The sequence below is a fragment of the Corvus kubaryi genome, unplaced genomic scaffold, assembly GCF_017639235.1.
Source record: "Corvus kubaryi isolate FWS band 111438036 unplaced genomic scaffold, C.kubaryi_AGA036_p1.0 37396, whole genome shotgun sequence".
Classification (NCBI taxonomy): domain Eukaryota; kingdom Metazoa; phylum Chordata; class Aves; order Passeriformes; family Corvidae; genus Corvus; species Corvus kubaryi.
Window position 1 is genome coordinate 378489 of NW_024581135.1, and position 22686 is coordinate 401174.

Sequence of the window (22686 nt, forward strand, 5' to 3'; positions counted from 1 at the left end):
TATGATTTTTCCAAGAAAGAGATCTACAAAGACTGAACAATCAAAAAGGCTTTAAAATAAGGAATTTTAATATGATGCTTGTGATGCTTTCCCTTTTCTCTAAATTCTTCAAGGGAAGGGTAAAATTCAGCAAAGGATTTGAGCTTTTATTGTTAGGGCTGTAAATTTTCCTGTTCAACATTAATGGCTATAAATTCAGTGGGATGTTGTCACATAATTGCACTGGACTTTCCAGAAAGTCCTGAATATTATAGAATTCCATGGGAAATTATGTCAGCTGGCAGGGTTTCACTTTCTTTTTTTATGATTCCCCCTGTTGTCTTTTATAACTACAGAGTTTCATGACGTGCCTACTTTCCCCTCTTCCCAGGAAGAGGATTTTGGAGGCTGGTAATCTAAGGGAATTATAACACCAGGGATACTGAATTAAACCTAATTTACAGGCTTGTAAACAACCTGAATAAGAAGTATTTCCTTTACATGCCTTTTGAAGTTGCTCAGCCTATAGCTTAAAGATTTGTGTGTTGGTGATTGAGCATTTCTTATTTCAGTTATATTTCCAGTGACTTCTCCAAGAAACAGAAAGGCAAGCCTGTGTGTACCTGACCTTTCTAAGTAGCAGAAAATTATATTTTTTCTTTAGGGGGAAAAGAAGCAATATTTAAATGGTCTTTGTGCATCTTGAAGAAATAAGTAAGGTGAATCCCATACTTTACTGTTATGTAAATCCCTGCCTTAAAGCTTTACATATATAATTAATTTGATTTTTTTTACAAAATCTATTCCAACCAAAGTATACATGCAGTTAGGAAATTACATGTAGATAAATTGATGTATAGATAAAACATTAGCATAACAAATGGGCCAAAGTTGCTTCTGATATGGAGAATTGCCTCCTTTATCTGGATGAATTTGGCAGTGTTGCATGGTTACAAATTGAAACTAAGTAAGTGCTGCAAGCAGAAAAAAACCAGAATCAGCAGTATGAATGTGCTAGAATTTTCCTTCCTTTCTTTTTCCCTTAACTTTTGAGGAAGGTGTCGATTTTGGGGCAGAACTGTGAATCTCTTTGCAGGTAACCGTTAGATTGTAAAACACATGTTGATATTTCAAAAGGGAAGTGACTTCCTTGCCTGTTTTCTTACTTTCATATAACTTTAATTTCAATATTTGTGATCAGATGATGACATTTGATGTAGCTTCTGAACAATTGATACTGTCAATTACTTTCAGGACAGATTTGCAAAGATCCTTTTATTATTAACAAATGGCCACTACTGGGTGAAGACAGGTGTTATCAAGGGACAGTCTTGTAGCATTGCTTAATAACACTGGAGAATATGCATGAAGAAATACTGAGCAATGTCACATTTCAGCAATGAGCACTCCCCTGTTTTGTACTAGATTTGGTCATGGGGGATTCTCTGTACAAAGCCTGGTGGTCATGAGTTGTCTTTACCTTGTCACTTGCATAGTTCCTATGGACAGGATTCATCTGCCTGGCTGACCCCAGGAGCAGTGTGTGTGTGTGGATGTGGCTGTCATTTCAACTGCGCTTGCCTCGTGTTTGCAGTAATACTGGAAGCTCATTCCTTGAACTCTTGTCCATCTAAGCTGGACTTTTACACTGTAGTTGCTTTTGATGATTCTGTGATGCAGAACATCAAATGTAGCTCACAGAAAAGTACACTGTAAACTGTCTTTGGTTGCAGTCTCACCTTTTTATTTGACTGACGTGAATAGCTCTCTGTCAGAGTAGTTCCCTTTACATTTCTTCTGCTGCTCTTCCTTCCCACCTTCCTGTTGCATTGTGCTATCCTTGGAATTTGTAGGGATAAACTAGTTCATCTCACTAGAACAGTGAGGAAATAACTCCACAAATGAACAAATTTTGCCTCTACTATTTGCTGTGTTGCTGCTTGCTGTGGGACCGTATATATGTCAAAGATGTGACAAAGAGATGGAATTCTGTGTGTATGGAATTGTGGCACGTTATGGCTGGGTTTGAGGGAGAGGGTTCATGGGAAGCCCTGTTGGACATGACTTTTCCCTGGTGTGACTCAGCTGTTGATTCAGTTCAGCTGAAACACCTCAGGTAGATCTATTGCTTTTATTTCTATGCAAGACCTGGGGTGACACCAATGCGTGTTTAATTATGGTGAGAGTAAGGGGTTTGAGACATAAAAGATGTTCTTTTACTGTGTTGTGTAACTTATTGCATCTGAAACGTCCCGTTTGTCCCATGATGATGTGGGTACTTGATACACACTGCTCACCAAGAGTTGAGCCACTGCTGCTGGAACAACTGATCTGGTTTCACAGGTGTTACTACAGAGGTGTTTAAAGGAACCTAGACAGTCTTGAAATATAAGAAAAGAGTGATCTTTTCAGGCTTAATTTCTATAAAGCAAAGAACGCCTCAAAACCTGATCTTACATTTGGATCGAGGGACTCATATTTTGAAAGGCACAAAGCAAAGAATAGATGAGCTATGTCACAGCCTTACAGATTCATCAAGCAAATAATATTTTGTTTTCTTGGCTGCTAAATGATATGAGGCACATGAAGTCTCTCTTAAAATGAAAGGTGAACTTGAGGAATTTCTGTCTAATTACATTTTTAGTGACATGTACCTCTCCTCAGAAAACGATAGATATTTTAAAAAGTGTTTTCAGGTTGCATCCACAATGTTGGTATTCTCAAAACATCTGTTTGTTTCTCAACAGGTATAAAAAACCACATAAAAAATAAAAATGGGTGAACTGGACCATGGAGCACTCTTTTCAGGTCATAGGATTAGTGGTGGAGGTATGTATGCTATCATGTTTAATTGTTTTATCGACTGTTTATGAAACACTCTGCAACTAATAGCCTCATATAGGAGCTGCTATAGCACTCTGGTTATGGTTTGAGTTGGAAGGGACCTTAAAGCCCATCCAGTTCTACCCCTGCCATGGGCAGGGGCACCTTCCGCTGTCCCAGGGTGCTCCAAGCCCTGTCCAACCTGGCCTTGGGCACTTCCAGAGATGGTGCAGCCACAGCTTCTCTGGGCAACCTGTGCCAGGGCCTGCCCACCCTCACAGGGAAAATCCCTTCTTTAGTTCCTGTCTGTATCCACCTTCCCTTTAGGTTAAAACTGTTCCCCCTCCATGCTGTCACTTACAGATCATGGTAAAGAGCCTTTCTTTTTCTCTATAAGCCCCCTTTATATGTTGAGAGGCTGCAGTCTCCCTGGAGTCTCCTCTAGCCAAACATCCCCACCTCTCTCAGCCTGTCTTCACAGGAGAAATGTTTCAGCCCTCTGACCATTTCCATGGCCTCCTCTGGGCCAGGTTTCTGTCCTCCTGTGCCAGGGACCTGGGAGCTGGGTGTTGTTCTCTGTAGGTCCAGGTGCAGAGGGGCAGAACCACCTCCCTTGGCACCTGCCCACGCTGCCTCTCATGCAGGCCAGGCCCAGATTGGCTTTCTGGGCTGCAGAGGCAACTTGCCAGTTCATGCCCAATTTTTTGCTCGCAGGATTCCCAAGTTGCTCTCCACAGGGCTACTCCCATCCATTCAGTACCCAGTCTCTGGCTGTCCCAGGGGACTGCCCGGCAGGGGGACTTGGAAAAACCCTTCCCCATCGAGGCATCGTCTGGAGCTGCATTGTCAAGCTTTGTGTAGGCATGTAGCAAATGAAAATCCTGGGGGGAGGCTTGAAGGAGCATCATGGAATGGCTCTGCAGGATTTATTTTACCTTTTACCCCTCTGCAAAACCACATGTCAGACACAGCACTTCCAGCCACGGGGCTTAATAGGGTATACAGAAACATAATGGCCAATTTCACTACTAAAGAAAACTAAAGCAGAGGTTGTGAGGAAATGCCCATTCCTTATCCCTGGAAGCCTCCTAGCTTATGCAAAGTGACTGAGTATCTGTGCATGAGGGCTTCACAGTGCTAGGGCAAAAGTTCAGGTAGTTCCTTTGCAATTGTAAGTGTACCTCAGGTTTTAGAAAATATATCTTACAGAAATTTGTGAAAAGACATTTTAGAATTTGCAAGTTTGGTATTTTATATTTTTGTTCATATGTGCATATATTTTTGTGTACATATATATATATAATTTATTTCTCTTGTAAAATACAAGGCACAGCAAATACATTGCCTTTTAAAGACAAGGTTTGCATCCTGCATGCACACTCCTGATTTTGGAGTTAATCTCAGACAGATAGACCCTATTGTTGCTTGTGTGACAGGGATGTTAGTGCCTGACATAACTCCTGGCAGATCAGTAAGGCTCTGGGAGCTGTAGTGCAGCAGCAATGGGCTTAAGAGGAGAAATGGAGTGAGGGGCTTTTCAGAACAATTCACTCTGAAAGTTTTACCTCTTTGAACACGGAATGATGTTCCATGTTCTCTGCTGGACAGTGTTGTAAGCAGTCTCAGGAAGAAGGAAAAAAACTTCACATAGAGTCTTGCTGACTTAGGGATGAGAACTTTAAATTTGGATGGATGGGAATAACAGCCCACAAGGGGGGCTTAACAAAAAGCTGCCTAAAGATCTAAAATCTGGGGAAAAGGAAATTATTTGTGCTAAGCTCACAGGAAGGATAAAATGGAAGAAATTAGTAGCTCAAGCTACTGAACACTTCTTGTGTAAGGTATATAGAGAATAAAAAAAAGTTGTAATACAAGATCAAACGAATAGCCCGGTTAGCATAATGCTGACTTGGTGGAGTAACTGGTGTGTGGAGCAGGTGAGGGTGAGGAAGGCAGGACTGAGGGGGAGGGAAGGAAGGAGGCATGTCCTCACTGCATGGGGCTGGCCTGTGCCGCTGCGGGGGTGGGGGGTAGGAGCCTCCTCTGCTCCGATGGGAGCCAGGGCAAGGTCTCCATGAGGATTGGGCTCCTCTGTACCTGGGATTACCTCCAGTGGGCTTCGCTCAGGTTCAGGTGACAAATCCTGTTCAGACAGGATTTTAACTCTTGATTTTTTGGATTTGTTCTGATGTGACTGCTGGTCTCCGTGGCTGGAGACTCAGTGGGAAATGGAACTGCAACTCATTCCACTTGCATGGGATTGGTAGTTTTTATACCTTTTAGAAAAAAACTACTCCTGTTGCTCAATCCATAGGTTACAATAAACGTTGAGGCAGTTTTCCAATCAGTGCAAGAAGAATGCATTTATTGAAACTTAGGTATTTCTGTATTAGAAGTTATTACAATGCCAGTAAATGCAGTTTAAAAATAATTAATAACTAAATTCACAAGTAAACTATACTTTTCAAATTAACTTTTTGTAATCAGACAACTGGTTAGTGTTTATTATATAATTTCTACAAGTTTATATTTGTTTCAAATTCTCATTCACCAAGTAACAACAGCATTATGAAAACTTCTAGTGTTTAAAACATTGGTTCTGATTTCTATCTATCATGCTTTCATTTTATGACTTGCACTTAATTTATTTCTCAAGAATTTGAAATGACCTTATGTGTTTTATATGATAACTAGACAATTTGGTGATTCCTGCAAGAAATGCTCTTTGCAGCCGGAAGTACAAACCTGTTGACTACAAACATCTGTATGAACTTGCTGCAGAGGCAAAAATGGCCTCTGCAAAAACTCAGTTAAAGGTATGATTTTTGTTTTATTTGTAATGTGAATGCTTTTGAAATTCAGTGTCATATTTCTTGTCCCTGCCCCAAGGAATCTGAGAACGAATAGGGATCACAAATTGCTGTAACAATGTTCAGCCAGAGGGGGTCAAATATGAAAGTTCATCATAGCTACACTGTGATTTGGATGTGTTCATGTCAATGTGTGGACTTTCTTTGAATCAGGGATACAAAATATGTGTGGATTCTACTTCCTCGAAAGGCGGGAAAAATTTGTATTTTACTTCTTTGAGGAAATTCACCCAAACTTATTACATAATCCTGGAGGCAATGAAGAATTTGTGGGATTAATTGGGAAGGGGAGGCTGATCCAGGAAAAAATGCTAAACAAAAAGATAGGAAGTGAGGATTTCCAAAAGCCAAGGTAGATCTTAAAAAGAAGATTAAAAATGTTTAGTAGCCATAAAATGTACATGTAGAGCAGACAGCTGTTAATTGGTGCAGAACATCTCAAGGGGTAAAGACAACAGCAGCCTTATTTAATACTAGAGAAGGGTGACTAGTGAATGAGAGAAAAAAATACATACTTTATGGTATTGCTTCCTTTAGTGCATGTAGGGATCATATATCAAAAATTCTGGCAGATATTGCTTCATGGGTTGGCAATACCAAATTCTACTGAATTCATTCAAGCTTTATTTTTTCATCTTTCTTTCATTTTTTCACCTTCTCAAGTGTTTTCCAACTGAGTAGGTAGTAAAATATATCTGGTGAAAGCTCCAGAGAGACTAGCATGTATTCCACCTACTACTTTTTCTTGCTGATTCAAGCCATTCAGATTTTGAAGAGCTGAGTTACTCTTCCTTTGAGGCAGAACCAAAGAAACAAATGGTAAATCAGTTGTTGGCTGCTTAAGAAATAAAAAGACAGCACAATAGGAAAAATAGGTAGTATTGCAGCAGTTATACATAAATGGCATTGCTGTTGCTATAAAATAATTTCAAGAGCATATTAAACTTTACATACAAATGTACTTAGACTTTTGTCTCAGTTTAAGAATTGGTTTGAAGATGTAACTCAGATTGCTTTAAATACAGTATTCTGTTTGCTTAAGTCTGATTTCAAACACCTAATGGTAATCAAGAGGAAACTATAAGTAACTTTTTAAATGTGAAAATATGTAAGCAATAGAAGTGAGACATTATCTTTGACTGAAAAGTATTGTAACATGGTGATTGAAAGCATGAAACACGTGTGTTCAAGATCTAGTACAGTCCCACATGTGGCTTCCTGTAAACACCTTGTGTCACGTTCCCAGGCACATAATCTCTCCATAGCCCCTATTGCAGCTTCTTACCCCAATAACAGCCCTAAGGCAGGTTTGGTGCCAAGCACAAAGGACCAGCCACATTCCAGTCGGGGTTCTTCCTTGTGTGACTGACTAGGAACCAGGTACTGAACTTCAGCCTGAGGTACTGAACTCAGATTCATCTGAGATGTGTTTCTCATATCTCAAGTAGGATTTTAGCTTTGTTGGTGGGTGGCTGAGGGACTCTGATGGGAGAATTTTCAGGCCCTTCCTTGTCTGTGAGTGCTGCAGAGAGCAATGCTTGCTACACCTTTTCCCACTCGTGTCCCTAGGCCAGCTGGGGCAGGAGTGGGAACGTGCTGGGGACATGTTTGTGGGGGTGTGTGTGTGTCTCTGTGTGTTTGTGTGCCTCTGTGTGTTGGCTCAGTGCTCTTGTGCATGTGAACACGAAGGGGTTGTGGTGTGCAGTTTTTTCCTGGGCAGGTAAGTTGCAGGTTGTTTCTACCTGAGCCAAGTGGAATCCCAGCATTTTTGACTCAGAATGTAATTTCTTTGCTGAACTAGATGTGGAGCGAGATCTTGATTAATTTCTCCCTTTTATGAACTAAGACAAGACTTTCCCATGTATTTTTCTTGTCTTACTGCCATTTTGCTGTAGAACAATGTATCTGCAGGAGGGGGGATCTGGGGAGGGGGAAAAAGGGTCTGTGCATGAGTTGTGGGAGCCTCTGGGATGCGGACAGGTGTCCCGGAGGAAATTGATGGCAAGGCAGCACAAAGAGACACTAGAAAGGAGCTTTGTCCTCAGTATGCACCAAGAGGCCAGAGACAGTCACAATGGCAGGAGGGTGAGAAGAAACCACTTCTCGGGCAGTCTGGCAGCCACAGGCTTCTGATCCTTTTTCCTTCATTGTTGGCTGGCCAGAGTCATCTGGCTGCCACTTCAGCAACCTTCCCCTGGCAGACTTTCCTTTGGTTTAAGCAGGAACTCCATCTGTTTCGAAAGCAGGTAGTCCTATTTTATCTGAAGTGTGAAGCAATATTTTTGGAAAGCCCTCAGACAGTTTGAGAGCCTCTGTAATTGGGTAGATTTTGTAAAAACACTCTTTTTTAGTGATATGTTTTCGAAATTCTTTTTCTTGGCATACTTTAATTCTTTCATCTTCCCACCTGTAAGAAAGTATATTATTTGTTCTCCTGCTAGTCTTTCCCCACCTTTACCTCCAGGGAAATAGGGATGGGAAAGAAAAGAGGAAAATGGACTGCATTATTTTTCACTTTCTCCTCTCATTAATTGTGATTTGAAAAGCAACAAACTCATTTCATGGAAATCGGTTACATTTGAGCCCATTTTTCTTTAGAAAAACACAGTTTAAAAAAAAGCTATTAGGTTCATCAGTCTGTATTTAAAAGTTGCCATGTGAAGGCATTTGATAAAGCTGTTGGATATGTTCAAAACACAAGCTTTAATTTTCCCTGCAGATTAAAAAAACAGAGCAAGTTTCAAAAACTAGCAAAGAGCGAAGGCTGCTGAAACAGCATCGTCAGGTGTGGTGGCAAGAGCATAAAAGACTGAGTGAGAGCAGGTAAGGGCTGAGGAATCTGAATGAGTGATTACTAAAGAGACTTTAGTAGCCAGAGTTTCTGGGCTGGCACACTTGATTCAAGGTACATGAAGAAAAAAGATTAAAATACCTGATCTGAAGGTATTTTTGTGTGGGGAATGAAGGTTTGTGATCTACATGGAGAGGGGTCTGTGACATGAAGAGCTCACCTAAGGGCAGGGAGAACAGTGGATGTTGCTCGCGGAACCTCTCAGTGCTGGGCTCGTAGCTGTTCACTTGATCTGTGGCATCCAAAGCCTGGGCCTTTGTAGGAGTATCAAAAGTCTTCAGATGCTTTTTAATTCCTTTGGTGTCTGTCTCTAGACGTGTATGTTGAGTTCACAGTTGCAACAGGGGACATTAATAGTACCCTTGTCTATTACCCTGTGTACTCAACAACAGCATTTGTGGCTTCTTTTATCATCTTTGTGTCCAAGTCCTTCACTTCATACCTACCCAGGCAAAGAAACCCCTTTTTTATTTAATTATTGGAGTATTTGAGGCTCATCATTCTTGCAAATGTAATGAATAAGAAATTAAAGCTTCTCCAAAATGCATGTTCATTTCCTTCAGGCAAAAAGCAGAAGGAGAAATGAAGACTTTTCTTAATGAAGAAAGCCATAAGAACAACTTTTTTTTTGATTTGAGGGACTTAGGTAAGAATTTTTTATTAATTTTTTTTTTATAATCAACATTATCTTGATTGATTGATTGGGTTTTTAAGTTCCTGCCTGGACAGGTTTAGATTTACAGAGCACAGTGCTATGTAACATTTTGTGTGTGTTTGAGAAAGCTTTATGTTTCATACAGAGCAGAAATTGTCCAAGGAGCGAGACACTTATCAAACAAATGCTTTAGTTCCTGTCTGGCAGCTAAAGGAGGATTTGAAACTCAAGCTGGCTAAAATGCAGCGTTACCTCTCAAAAGAATCTTGTCAGAAACCCAAGATCAATTCAGTTGAAGTGTTACAGCAGGTTGGTATTTTAACTAAATTTTTACAATTTATTATCACCATATTTTTAGCGTTTTGATTTATTTTTATGTTGAATTTTCAGACTATAACTCACATGCAGGGTGTGCCATAAACCCTCCTTCTTACCGTGGCATAAATCTGTTCACATCTGTAAAAGTGTAGCAGTGTAGGGCTGGAGCTCCGACTCTGTCTCTAAGTAAGAGTTTTCATATTGTAACAAGAGGAAGAAGTAACAGTAACATGTTTCATGAAACAGATCAAATTTATGAAGAAGCAGCAGAAGGCAATTTTGGAAGGTCTTATCCTTGAAAGTCTGGCTTTGGAAAGAGAACTCGAAGAGTATAAAGAAAATGTAAGCTTTTCCTTGTAAATTCAAGTAGAAATTTCTTGAGGGGGTAAATATGATGCTGACTAGTGTCCTGAGCAGCATTTCTTCATTGCAGGCATTAGTGCACTCTTCTGAAGAGAAGAATGGACTTTTCCTTGAAGTTCCTCCCGAGCTGCTGTCTCTGGAATGCCCGTACCCTGACTTGAAGACCTTAGTGATTGATGAGTACCAGGAGCTTGCCAGTGGATACCGGGCGAAGCTTCAGGAGATCGATCAGCAGTTAGAAGCTTTATCTAGGTAATGACACATCTCTGCACGTGTTTTGTTGGGGATGAAATGTGTACCTGTAATGTGATTTGTAAGCTGTAGGTGCTGTAGTTGGCTTTGTCACTCGATCTGTTCTATTCTGTGCAGAGCAGGGGAGGCACCGCCCAGCCATGGGGTTGGACAGTCGGTGTTTACACAGCTGAGAGTGAAGCCTGTCCTTGCAAGAGCTCTCAGCTGAAATAATAAGCAACATGTTTGGTGGATTAAGGAACCAACAATCTGGTGTGTATCAAATGTCCTTTTCATATGCTCTTGCAGGAATGGAAATGACTCCTTCTCTGTGGTAATTACACTAGCAAGATTATGACAGAAAAGTACAGTCTTTTTGAGACACACCTCCAACACTTTTATCTATAAAGCAGATAAAAAGGTCCAATCTTTTCACAAATTTTGGATCATTGCAGTAAGTGTCATCACAAAGAAATGTAGAAGATGTATATAGCTCTGATTCAGATAACTGAAAGGAGGAGAAATTTTTCTGTAAATGAAAATATTTATTGAAAGAACGGTATTTGTAATCTAGATCTAGAAATGTAACAAACCTATATATTAATAATATAAAGCTTAGCCTTTCTGCTGAAGCTGTCTAGAGTCCAGGAGATACTGAGTTGCAGACATTGGAGGGCCTTTGACTTCTTTTTGCCATCCCCTGATATTCCTCTGGCTTTGAATGGCTTTGGGTTGTCAAAAGACTGAGAAAGGGGAGGCCAGTGGAATGGTTTGAAGCCTGGGCAGGAGAAACTGGGGAGAAGAGGAAGGTCCCCGAATTTCTTTGGTGAAACAATAGCATGTTGCTTCCAAATCTGTTTTCTATGTACACATAAAGTGCAGGACTTGTTCTGTCCCTGCTGCTGAATTAGTTTGGTGTGCTGAAACAGGCTAAAGATGCTGGGTGCCATAGAAAGGGATATCATGATCTACTCATCTTTTGTACAAATTGTACAAATATTCTGTATGTTATTGTTGTGTTACCTGAAACCTGTATATTATTACTGGAGCATCCTAGCTGTTATAACACGATACTTATTGAAAATTGTTTTGATTTATCCCATATTTATAGCATTTATTAAGCCACAAGTGGCAAATTTAAGCAGTTCTTTTGCTGTTCTTTGATATTTTGTTACAGTTTCTCTTACAGAAGAAATTTTAACAACCTCAATGAGAAAACCTGTGACAAATGTTAAATCACTAAATATGTACAAGGTCTTTCTAGTGGTTTTAATCAAAATTTTGTCAAAGTTTATGATCAACACAGTCTTGGTGAAAATTCCTAACTTAAAATCCCTGACTCACACAGCATATGTGCTCCTGAATAATAGACAAATGTCGGTATAGACAACATAATCTCTGAAAATGGTTGAAAAATCTGCTGTAGTATTTTCACTGATCATAGGCCAGGTGTGAGTTTAGGTCTGGAGCTAATTTTGCACTGATAATTAAATAATATTGGGACTTAAAGATAAAATGCCATGTTTGCAAGGGAAAGAATTTCAGTTGTAGCCTGAACACATGTGTGAGGCACTTTGAAGGAAGGAGGTTGTGATCTCTAGGTGGGAAAAACACAGTGGATGTAGCTGGAGAACATGCTGGTGGTAGGGTAGGAATCTGCTGAGGGCTGTAAGAGGTATAGGGCCATGTACCCAGTTTGGGCCAGAGAGTGCCAGTACTGAGAACTGGAAATGGACCATCAGTAATTATCTCAGGCATTTTATTTAAAACTAGACCTTGGGGATTTTTGTTTGCCTTCTAGTCTCCAATTCTTTAATGTATTGCTCATTTATGTTCCTATGAGTTTATCCACAACAGCATTACAAACGAATTTTCAATTTAAAAAAAAAGAAAGACTTTGTTCTTGTAGCATTGCTTCCTTCCAATATATGGGTTTGTAAAAGACTCAGCTCACTTCTTACATTTATATTGGCTAATTTGCATGGAGTTATTCTATGAGTTTGCAAAGATGCAGCCTTGTGATTGAAGTATTCTAGAATTCATCATGCTAACTGTGATCCCACTGACACAGATAATGCTGTCAGAAATGGAGTGACAGCTCCTTGACCTTGGTGTGTATCCTCTGTGCTCTACTGATTAAGACAGCCTTAATGAAGCCTTTGCAGTCACTGTCATTGCTCTGTACCTGGAGAGACCAAACATCCTTCTGCAATACATTTTTTTTCTCATTTTTGTGATTTGAGAAGTTGCTCAGTAGTACATGGTTCTATGATAACACAATAACTTGGTTGCTTCAGCTGGATCACTTGGCCACTTCACTTCTTCTCTCATCATATGTTGAATGTACAGTAAAGAAGCCTTCAGTTAGTACTACTCTGGCATTGCCTATCCCATTTTTTAACAGTTTGGACTGTCTGGAACAGAGAATTTGGAAAATGTACATAGAATGTTCAAAAAAGAAAATTTAGAATAAGGTAATATTCTGGTCTGGTCTATTCTATGTGATTTTCAATCCCACTAGAATGCACATTGCAGTAGTCATTGCTTTTAAAAATTGAAGAAGAGCTTGGGGTTTTTTTTCAAGCCTTATACATTATAATTATAATTAGATTATAATATTTTATAATCTAATTTCTTCTGCTGTTGCTAAAACACAAATTTTTGTGTTTGGGAAATACCCAGGTCCTGAGCTATCCCACAAATTGTGGACTTGGACTGATGTGTGTTATAATGATTCTCTAAGCACTATTATATTTTTTCCCCAATTTCCAAGGATGTCTGAATTATTTAAATCACTGAAGGATGAATGGAATATAGCAGATTCAGCACTGCATCCTCTGCAGCATCTTTTCAAAGGAATGGGAGAGTAGGACAGAGTCGAGTAAATTTAGCTCCTCTTCCCAGGCCTGTTACCGGGGTGTTTCTGGTGCAACAATGGGCAGTGACATAATTAATAGCAGGGGGCTGATGTCTCACTCGGAGGCATTGTGGCACAGTGTGTGTCTGCAGATCCGCCGCGACAGCGGTGCCGGTACCCGCTGCTATTGCAAGGGATCTGTGGGGATTACAGCGGGGACAGGGAGCTTCCCCTCGGAGTTGTTTGTATTCTTTAGAGTGTGTAAAGCCAGGGATTAATGCTGGGTAAATCTGTTTCAAAGGAAGCAGCTGCCTCAGGGCTGTTGCATATAAGACAATTGCTGTGTTTCAGCTCTGAAACAAAATAAAGATTGTGCTGTGCTCTGGTACAATGCTGCATACAAGGAAAGCAAGCACTACATTTAAAATCTGGGTCATGCATTCAGCCTGGCAAATGTTTGTCAATATCTTGACACTGTAGAAACCTGATAATACCTTAAATATTCATGTCAAATGTGTTGGCAATTTTCAGACTTGTTTTAAATGAGATGTTCCTTTCTGGAATTTTACAGAAGTGTGAGGTGACATCTCAGATTCACTCAGCAGGATATGTTGAAATTCTCCATGTGTCTGGTGACTATGAATATGCTGGGCTGGGTCATGCTGGTTTTTTCTTTTTTTCACTATTTGTCTACGAGCAGCTGACAAAATCTCAGCACAGCTGACAAATTTTGGCACAGCTGACAAACCAAGGCATTGGCAGTCAGTTTGTCCCCACTTACAATAAACTACTTGTAGCTCCCGCTCCAGCTGATTGCTTCCCGAAGGATCTTCCACAAAAATTTCTCCTTCTTGTTGTGAGCAGTGCACAGATTCATGGTTAGCTGCCCGTTAGAGGAATATAAATTGGAGGGAACTTGACAGAGGTGCATCTGCCCCATGTGCTGGAGGCAGAGGAGGTGGCCAGACTGGCCATGGGGCTGCAGTGTCTCTGCTGTTCCCTGCTCTCAAGTTCATGGTGTAATGCTCCCTAAGATATATCTTACTCTGCCTTGCTCATCTTTGTAGGCAGAAGACCTTTATTTGTTCACCAACCTGCATGGGCAGAAATATCCAAGGTAAAATGTTACAAAACCATATCTCAGCTCTTAGAACTGTCTCGCTACTGTCACTAAAGTGACATATTCAGATGTCACCATACTGAGGTGTGTCGGGACTCACAGAGGAGGATTATTGGTTTCTTTCAGAAATTACAAGAGATAGTGATCCAACCCAAAACCAAGAAAACCCTAACCCCTGGTACTCTCTCCAAGGGAGGGCCACAAGGGTTTTTTGGGTGATTCTTCTCATAAACAAATGAATGAAGTGGTGGGGCTGGAAAGACAAGAATTCTAGGTGTTACCTAAAGAAAAAAAAATATTTTGGTACTCACTTAGGTCAGATCAGTAGGAGCAGTTGCAGTGAAAGAGGTTGAAATCAGAGAAAAGAATAATAAATTTGTTCATTCTTCAGGAAACCTGTGCTTTAGAATATCAAATCATGACACAGAGATTCTAAAATTAAAAACCAAACTGATTTCATAGAAAAGCTGCCTCTAGAGAAAAGGGAGAAGTTTAAAACATTAATTCCTGAGCACCAGTTGCTGGACATTATTGTTAGGGGCAGTAAATGCTGCAGAAATAGCACATCTTTCCAATACCACCTCAGTGACCAAGCTCAGGGACTGTCTCTGGGAGCTGTGCCTGCTGTTCCAGGCCTGCAGTGTGAGGGTTATGGGATGTTACAGCACCATTCTCTCTTTGAAGGATTCCTTAGCCCCCTTTTCCTTCTGGGGCACTGCTTTTGCTTTAGTGAATGAAACCCACCCAGCTCAGATATTTATATTCCTTGTTTGTCTGGGAAATTCAACAATCACCTATAAAGAAACATTTTCACTGCTGTTCTGCTGTGGCTCACGTAATTTCACTCGCTAGGTTGTCTCCAGCCTTTGCTTGGTAGTTGTCAGTTGCTGCAAATGAAATTTTTGCAGGAGCAGGATTGGTGCTCTCCCTTGTTTTGAGGCTGCTTCCATTTCTTTTCATGAGGACTGGGCTTAGTAGCAAATTCCTGGCTCCTAGAAATAGTTTGTCGGATATTTCATACAGTTCAAAGGAAGAGAAAGTTTCACTTATTTTCCTATCTCGTGGAAGCTTGTATCAGGAAGGTTGTTTCCTTCCACAACTTTATTCATTTTAGCTCCTGCTGAGTCTTCAAGTCAGGTTCATCACTGTTGCATTGCTAGTCCTGCCCCTGTGTGTGCACTCGTGGTCGGGAGCGTTGTGTTGGAGCCGGTGCTGCTGCACCGTGACGCAGCCCCATACAGCCAGGGCTCGAAGCCCAATTGTGGGGTGGGGTGGGTGGGGAGGTCCCTGGGCTGCCCGCTAAGGTGTGGGGTGGCACCGCAGGCAGTGCCAGCTGTGATGGGGCTGCTGGGGGCTCTCTTCACCAGAAACTGGATTGCTGTTTAATCCTGGGGTTTGTTGACTCTGTTTTGTGAGTTGTTCCAGCGCTGTCAGCAAATGCAGACTGTGAACCTTCTCTTGGTGCAAAGCAGAGGGTAAAGTGTCAGTGTGTGCTCTCTGTCCAGTGCCAGGATCTGCTGCCTGTGGGCACTTCTGTCTCTTTTGAAGTCCACCTTCTATGTGTCACTTTCATTTTGCTCTGTATATAATCAGATCAACTACTCAAAAGCACTATGTGAGAGCCCAGGTTAGAGTTAGGGATTCTTATTTTCTCATAAAACCCGGTTTTGTGCCTGGAATCTCTGTGCACAATACACACATTGTTACTGCAGAGCTCTCTATTTTGATGTGTTTGTAGCACTAATGGCCATGATAGTGTTATTGGAGTGCATTGCACGTGATCTCTCCTCACCGGCCCATCCTCATTGTGATGCTCTTTACATAAAAGACAAGGGTAACTTTTAACATGTGTTCAAAGAGGGGGGAAAAAAAATCAAACCAGAAAAAGTACACATAGAGTGCCAGAAGCAAGGTGTTTGTACCAGAGAATAGTAATTTGAGTGTTTCCTTGTATTTGGTTAGCATTCAGTTGCCACCATTCTGATCCAGGAATAATGATTCTTTGCTGAAAATGGTATAGTAAGCTAAGATTCTTTTTTTTTTTTTTATGAAATCAGAGGAAAAAGAATTGAAGCATAAAGGAGAGATCTTCTGTTTCCAGAAAGATGGGTGAGGGTTAATTCCTTCTAAGGCCATATGGGTAAACACACAACCCCACTATTCTGCCTGAAGAAAGTAAAATGAATGCCTTAGGTAGGTGAAGATAAGAGGGCCTCTGTCCAAATTTGGGGCAGCTTCCTGGCAAAACAGGCAGCAGGGAAAGGGCCAGGAGGGAGGAAAGTGAAACGCATGTCATGGAGAGATTGGGTCTCTTGCCTGACAGGATGTTGCTTAGAAATGGTTTGTTAAAATGCAATGTTGTCTTTGCATTCTTAGATGTGTTTGTAGGCAAAGTTTTCCCTCTATAAAGCTGAGGGGTGTGGGGGTGTTTCCCATGTCCCCCTCAGTGTCTCGAGTGCTGTCAGGGGGGAAAATGCACCGCAGGTTCACTGCACAATGTTCTACAGACAAGTTGTGTTAAAATGGGTTACAGCAAATAATTTCTTAATACTAATGTTTACTGTTTTCTCTTCAGAGATAATGCTACCTCATGAGTCTAGTTTAATATTAATTACGTGTGAGCTTCTCACAAAAATTCCCATTTTGAAGTACCTGTTCTTTCTGCCTGCATAAGGATAAGGCCATTCCAACACCTCACTGGATGCAGTGCTGTGGAATATCGAGGCAGTGCTGCTGGCCTGGGGAGCCCAGGAACTGCAGCAGCTGGAGGCAACAGGAATTTGGGGGGGGGGGGGTGGATAGAGTCTCATGATTGCCTTCTTTTAATTATCCCTGGGCTCTTAGTCACTTCTGAAACCAGGTCACTGGGCTAGAGAGACCTTTTGGTCTGACTCAGTGTTGCTGCTTGGATGTTAATGCTGACAAATGACAGCCTGACATTAATCCCTTCAGGGCCAAGAGTTCAGACTGAGGGTAAAATCTGCATCACCACCCCTGGTACTGTTTTAGATGGATGTTACTTCTTGCTGCTCTCTTTGTCTGAGACAGATGCATGCAGGCTGATTACTACAGCTCCGATTCTAAAATTGGTGAATCTTATACCTTGCTGATGAGTTTATGGCTGTTAGAAGTTTGGTAAACTAGATCATCATTTAACTGCGTGCAAGGATTGTCACTTCATTCATTCCCTTTTGATCATTTATTTAGTGCTCAGTGGTAGAGTCTGATCATCTTGTTCCTTTTTCCTTGTTTCCGTTTTTGTATTTTCCCTGTGGGGTCACTGATTATCCATTAATGTGGCATGTTTGAGAAACACAGTGACATTCCCCAATAAAAAGCCAGATTAGATACAGGACAATTCACTCAAATGATGACACAATAAGTGTCATATCAGCAAAGCAATGTGTGTTTGCTTTATTTCATTAAATCTGATTTTGTCACCTCTGACCCAACATCCAGTTTACAGCATCAGGACTGTGAGTCCACTCAAGGCTGGGCTGTCCAGAACCAAACTCCTCCTTTTCAGTGTTTAAGTTATACTGGGACAGATTGTTTTGCATTCCTGTAGGAGCAGTGACTGGAAGGAAGAAGATCAGTGGGTTTTCCAGACTGTTATCAATCAGTACCCAAGTGATCTTCAGAGGAGGAGGACTTTGTACCTGGATATGCTGCAGAGATATCTTCCCCACAAATCCAGGCAGGAGCTGGTCAGTGTTGATTTACACATTCATTCAATTATACAAGTTCTTAAACTATGTAGTGAACAGTTGTATTAAAGAATGTTTATTGAAGTTTTTTCATTTTAAAATGTCTTAATTATAAATGTTATTCTGCACAGTAAAGAAGAAACATCCCTGGTTCAAAATGCAGGAATTTAAAAACCTACAGTCTCTTCAAAACAAGTCCTGGGCAGATTTTATAGTCCCACATAGTCTTACAGCCAAACTCACAAAAATAATTTGTTAGCATTGCTTCTGCTGTACAATTTTATAGCTATGTTATGCCACTCTGGTTCTCTTGGTGTTTTTATTTTTCATGAGGATATACAGCCTTGTGGCACTGTCTAGGAATAGTTATTTTAATTGTTCCATGGCACATATGTAGCAGGAAGAGTGGAAAGTTATCTCCCGCTCTAAGGGAGAGGCTATTTTTATATACATAATGCCTTTCAAATTGATTGCTGATTCCTCTTGCACTCCACAGTGAATAAGTACATAGCAGCTAATTGAGAAACCCATTTCAAGGCTAGAACACTTCAGGATGTCATAAGGAAAGTAGGAGGCTTTTTTTATCTCTGTATTTTTAGACCATCTACTTCCCTGTGTTTGAGGAGTGTCTAGTGCAAAGGAGTGACAGTGAAGTGATACTGATAATTAGCCAGAGTTTCACTAAAGATAAAGTTCTTCTGGATTTCAGAAATTTTTCCTTGGACTGAATAGGGCTGAATAGACACCAGCTTTGGACAATGGAGGTATGTTTTAAGCACAGCCACTATTAATGGGTCTCCCTGCTTCTTTGAAAGTTCATTTAAAATTTAAAACCACTAAATTTAAAACTCCTAATTCTACATCGAACTGACGTCTCTTGGGATGTGTATTAGCATGACAACTATGGAAATGTTAAAACACTGCTAAGAATCTATTCTTAAAACATGTGTGTCACATTGGAACACCAGCCCAAGAGTCTTCCTGGCTTCCTTCCCTCTGTGCACAGTGGTCAGTGGACAGGCACTCAGCTCCTGATCCCAGAGCAGCTTGTCTGAGAGGTCTGTGTTTGGAAGAGCAAACTCTCCAGCCCCTGCCTTGCTTAGGAGTGTCTTGGCTCAGGAGCCTGTGAGTCTGGGTCAGCAGCCTGGGCAGTGGGAGCTGCTGAGGCAGAGTGCCTGTGGTTTGGACACAGGGAAGCTCGAGGTGCACCTTCAGCCAGCCACAAGCTGATAGGAATATCTGTGAGTCAGGCAGCAGGTGAGTCAGCATCCCCTGCTCCCCTGCCAGAAGCCTGGAATTAGCGTCTGGAATGGTCCCCTTGACAGCTGTGAGCAGCCAGCCATCTCTAGAATCTTGTTCATCCCTATATATTTTGGGGATATAAGACAGGTTCAAGACTCTACTGCCTCATTCTCTGCAGCCTTTCCTGATACTGCTTCCATCAAAGTCTTAAACCTTGAATATCCTCATGAACCTCACTGAATTAGGCCAAAGCAAGCGGATTTCGGATTAAACCCTCCCCGTTTTTGCTAGGTGCTGACACTGATGGTAGCACTGTGCTGCTTGGCAAACTAAGATTCTACTTCCAAATTTCCTGCTAGAAAGAAGTGAAGCTGATTCCCCCCTGTACTGCTTCTGTGCAATTGCTGTTATTGGTGCCCTGTTTCTCTGCAGATCAGAATTTGCTAGGAAAAGCCTCATCTTGCTGGAAGTGCTTGATATCTCTGGAGACGTATTGGAAGGACCTACTTATATGCTGTGTCCTTCAGGATAGAGAGGGACCATTGCATTTCATTTATTCCCTTTGCAAAAGCATAGCTGAACAAAGAGCAGTGGGCCAGGAGGATGCTGTGGTGCTGGGAGAGAGGGCCATGCTGGAGGGGTGTCACTGCCCAGGACTCTGGGAGACGGTGGCAGCCCTGGCACCTGGCAGAGTGCACTGGCCCTGTGCTGTGGATTCCATGGGAATATTGGTGATACAGTAACTCAATCAATTATATGCAAGGTTTGCAAAAATGTCTAGAATTTTAATTTTATTAATGAGTAGTTTTTAAGCCTTTCTGAAATGCTTTCCTCTTTCAGGTTGTTCATGAGAAGGCTTGGGATCATTGCCATTCCATTAGGAATCAGCGCAGAGTCTTGCTGTTAAACTGGGCTCAGGCCAGGAAAGCCTTTGTCCTTAGGGCAGTGGCGACTGCTGCTGAAGCTGCTGCTGCTCATGAGGCAGAAGTGGTGCTGGCTGATTCCAGGCAAAAGCAGCTGGAGATCTGTGCTGATCTGAAAGCAAAGGTACGTTTGGTTATAAATCCATCACCAAATCTGTATCTAACAGATGCATTCAAAATGAAGTTCTTTAGATTAACACTAACCTGTTTTCAGATAAATAATGGATATCTGTCTGCCCTTCTGTTTATTTTTAAAAATGCTTTCTAAGACCTGAAACAATGGATCCCATAACTTGTTTGCCCTTGTTATAGAAGGTTCACAATATTCTGATTTACTGTGAAAAGAAGTAAAAAAAGATAAAAATACCTGTGTGGTTTTGGTAAGTGAATAGAATAAAGTGGGAGGAGGCTTGGACACAAGAGGAAGATGTTGTGATGTTCATGCCTAAGGTGTTTGTAGGAGGAATCCCATTTCTGGGCATGAGAGGCATGTTAAGATTTGTTTAAACTGCTCTCTGTGATTTTTGAGTTGCACAGAGATGAACATCTGAGAGCATGCATGATGTGTTTTTCTCACTTTACTGATATTCTCTCTGCTGAGCCCTCACTTTTCAGTGAAATACTAAACACTTGATTTAGGTTTTCTACAAGAAGGAAGGCACAGTAAAACCTGTTCTGTGAGGCAGGATTTTGATGTTGATCTAGTTTTTAGTTAGCAATAACACAAAAGCCCTTCTGTCTTGTGTTCTGGAACTGTCTGGCATAGGAAGGTTTGAATCTAAACAGTTTAGGGTTAGAAACTGTCTGGGCATGACTAAGTGGGGAGTACCCTGTTCTGACTCCTGTGTCAGCCTTCCCTTGAGCCAGGGGCAGGAAGGAGTGGTTCTCTGGAGTTGAGGGGATGTTTGGTGATTTTTTACCTAGGCCTTCCTTTCTGGAATGCCTGTGTATATCTTACCTGCATAACCAGAGATAGAAGGGCCAGTTATTCCAGAACTTTGAATTTGAGTCACTTTTTTTTCCTTTGTTTCTTTTATTTTTCTTCTGCACAAGAAGTAACAAGCTGATTTTGGAGTACTTTGTTGTTTCCACATAGTTTAAGATTCTCACAGATGCACTGAACAGTGTCTGAAAGTTTTTTGGATTCTGACCTCCTGTTTCCAGGAACTGTTTGAAACTTAAACCTATTAGAACGACACTTTTCAAGGGTGGCCTTCAAAGGGATCTCTGTTAAAATGTTGAATGTTTGAACAAAACCAACTCACCTGTTCCCCAGAAAAGAGGAATGAAAAAGGAACATTTCTTTCATTAAAGAAGGATATCATTGTGACCTTGTTTTGATCAGCTCCACAACTGAAAGGGCTGGAAGACGGAAACTGAGATTGGGCACAGAGCTCACTCATTTTCAGAGAAATGATTCTCAGCGTATCCATGGCTTCTGTTTTGGTTTGATGGGGATATGCATTTGAAAACTCATAGTTTGCCCAGTTATAGTTCATTTTACAGATTTTTCTTTCCACACTTCTGAACTTTACAGCTACAGAGTGTTGGACATGGAAAGCAGCTGCTGGCAAATAAAAGGGAACTCAGTCCCTTTTATTATATCCATTAATATTATATTGTATTATATATATCAGTGAGCTAATTTACACAGGGAAAACCCATCCCAACAGGGATCTGTAAGATGGGTGAAAAGTGAATCTATCTATTGAGGGAAAGAGTGTGGAACTGGAAATCGGGGATTAGGGCTGTTCTTCCACCTTTTCTTTTTGGCTATTGATTGACTTAACATTCTGCATTTCAGTAAGTTTCACATCAGGAGATCTTACTTGTATCCCTTCGCCAGAGGGGCAGTGTAGTTGCTATGATGATTTACCTGTGGGTAAAACCTAGATATGCTTGTGAGGAGGTTGTATCTGACAGAGAGGGACAGAGATCTCCTTCATTACAGCAGCAGGTTTCAGAGAGCTGCAGCATTTGTGTGCGTGTTGATCCCATGTGTGAAGAGAAGTGATGGCACGCACACGGAAAGAAATGTAATATCTGACAGGTTGTGCACTGGTTTAGTTACTGCAGTAACCACACCATATCACCCAACTTTTATATAGTTCTCTTCCTCTGTCAACGACAAACCAAAGGTGCAGCAAACTCACTAAAGAGTACATGATTTAAAGCTGTTTTAAGTGCACTAGAAGCACCTACGCCATTGATGACACTCTAGGCCTTGTGACTGATAGGAGGGATAATTAAAAAGTAAAGCAGCAGAGAAGTTAAATTAATATTTGTATCAGCTTTTACTTGGGGAAAGGGCTTTCAAATTTTTATTCCATGTTCCATCTCATGGAAGATCAATGCGTGTCCTTAACAAAAATCAGAGTCCCTAAGGAGGAATTTTGGAACAAATCAAGAAGCCCAGGTAAAATAAATCATGAGAACCATATGGTAGTCATCTGAAGGAAATAAAGTGTGAAATGGATAAGGCTGGAGATGATACACTGTACATTCTTAAAGAGGAAATGTGCCTGGTAAATATCTTTAACACCCCTGTTTGCTATGGGAAAGTAAACAAAACAAACCCTGAGGGGTTACACTTTGATGAGTGATCAAGAGTCACTCAGATCTGGTGTGCTTTGTGCTGTGCGAATCTGATCCCTCCAGAGTTCTGGAGCAGACACTGTGTAAAACAAATTCTGTGTAAAATTCCTTTTTCTAAGCAACACAGAGAAGCAAATTTTTCCACGTCTCAA

The 22686-nt window shown here is 41.1% G+C and overlaps 1 protein-coding gene across 4 annotated transcripts in view; it reads left to right on the top strand.

Moving 5' to 3' along the window:
* CCDC148 (coiled-coil domain containing 148) overlaps window positions 1-22686 on the top strand; it is a 56526-nt gene that overhangs the window by 13682 nt on the left and 20158 nt on the right. For all 4 annotated transcript variants that reach the window (XM_042041100.1, XM_042041099.1, XM_042041102.1 and 1 more), the window contains exons 2-10: window positions 2727-2808; window positions 5497-5618; window positions 8392-8495; window positions 9087-9169; window positions 9324-9487; window positions 9743-9838; window positions 9930-10111; window positions 17636-17774; window positions 19857-20063. In XM_042041100.1, the coding sequence (XP_041897034.1) occupies window positions 2754-2808; window positions 5497-5618; window positions 8392-8495; window positions 9087-9169; window positions 9324-9487; window positions 9743-9838; window positions 9930-10111; window positions 17636-17774; window positions 19857-20063 (1152 nt within the window). In that variant the 5' untranslated portion in view covers window positions 2727-2753. The remainder of the gene's footprint in view (window positions 1-2726; window positions 2809-5496; window positions 5619-8391; window positions 8496-9086; window positions 9170-9323; window positions 9488-9742; window positions 9839-9929; window positions 10112-17635; window positions 17775-19856; window positions 20064-22686) is intronic.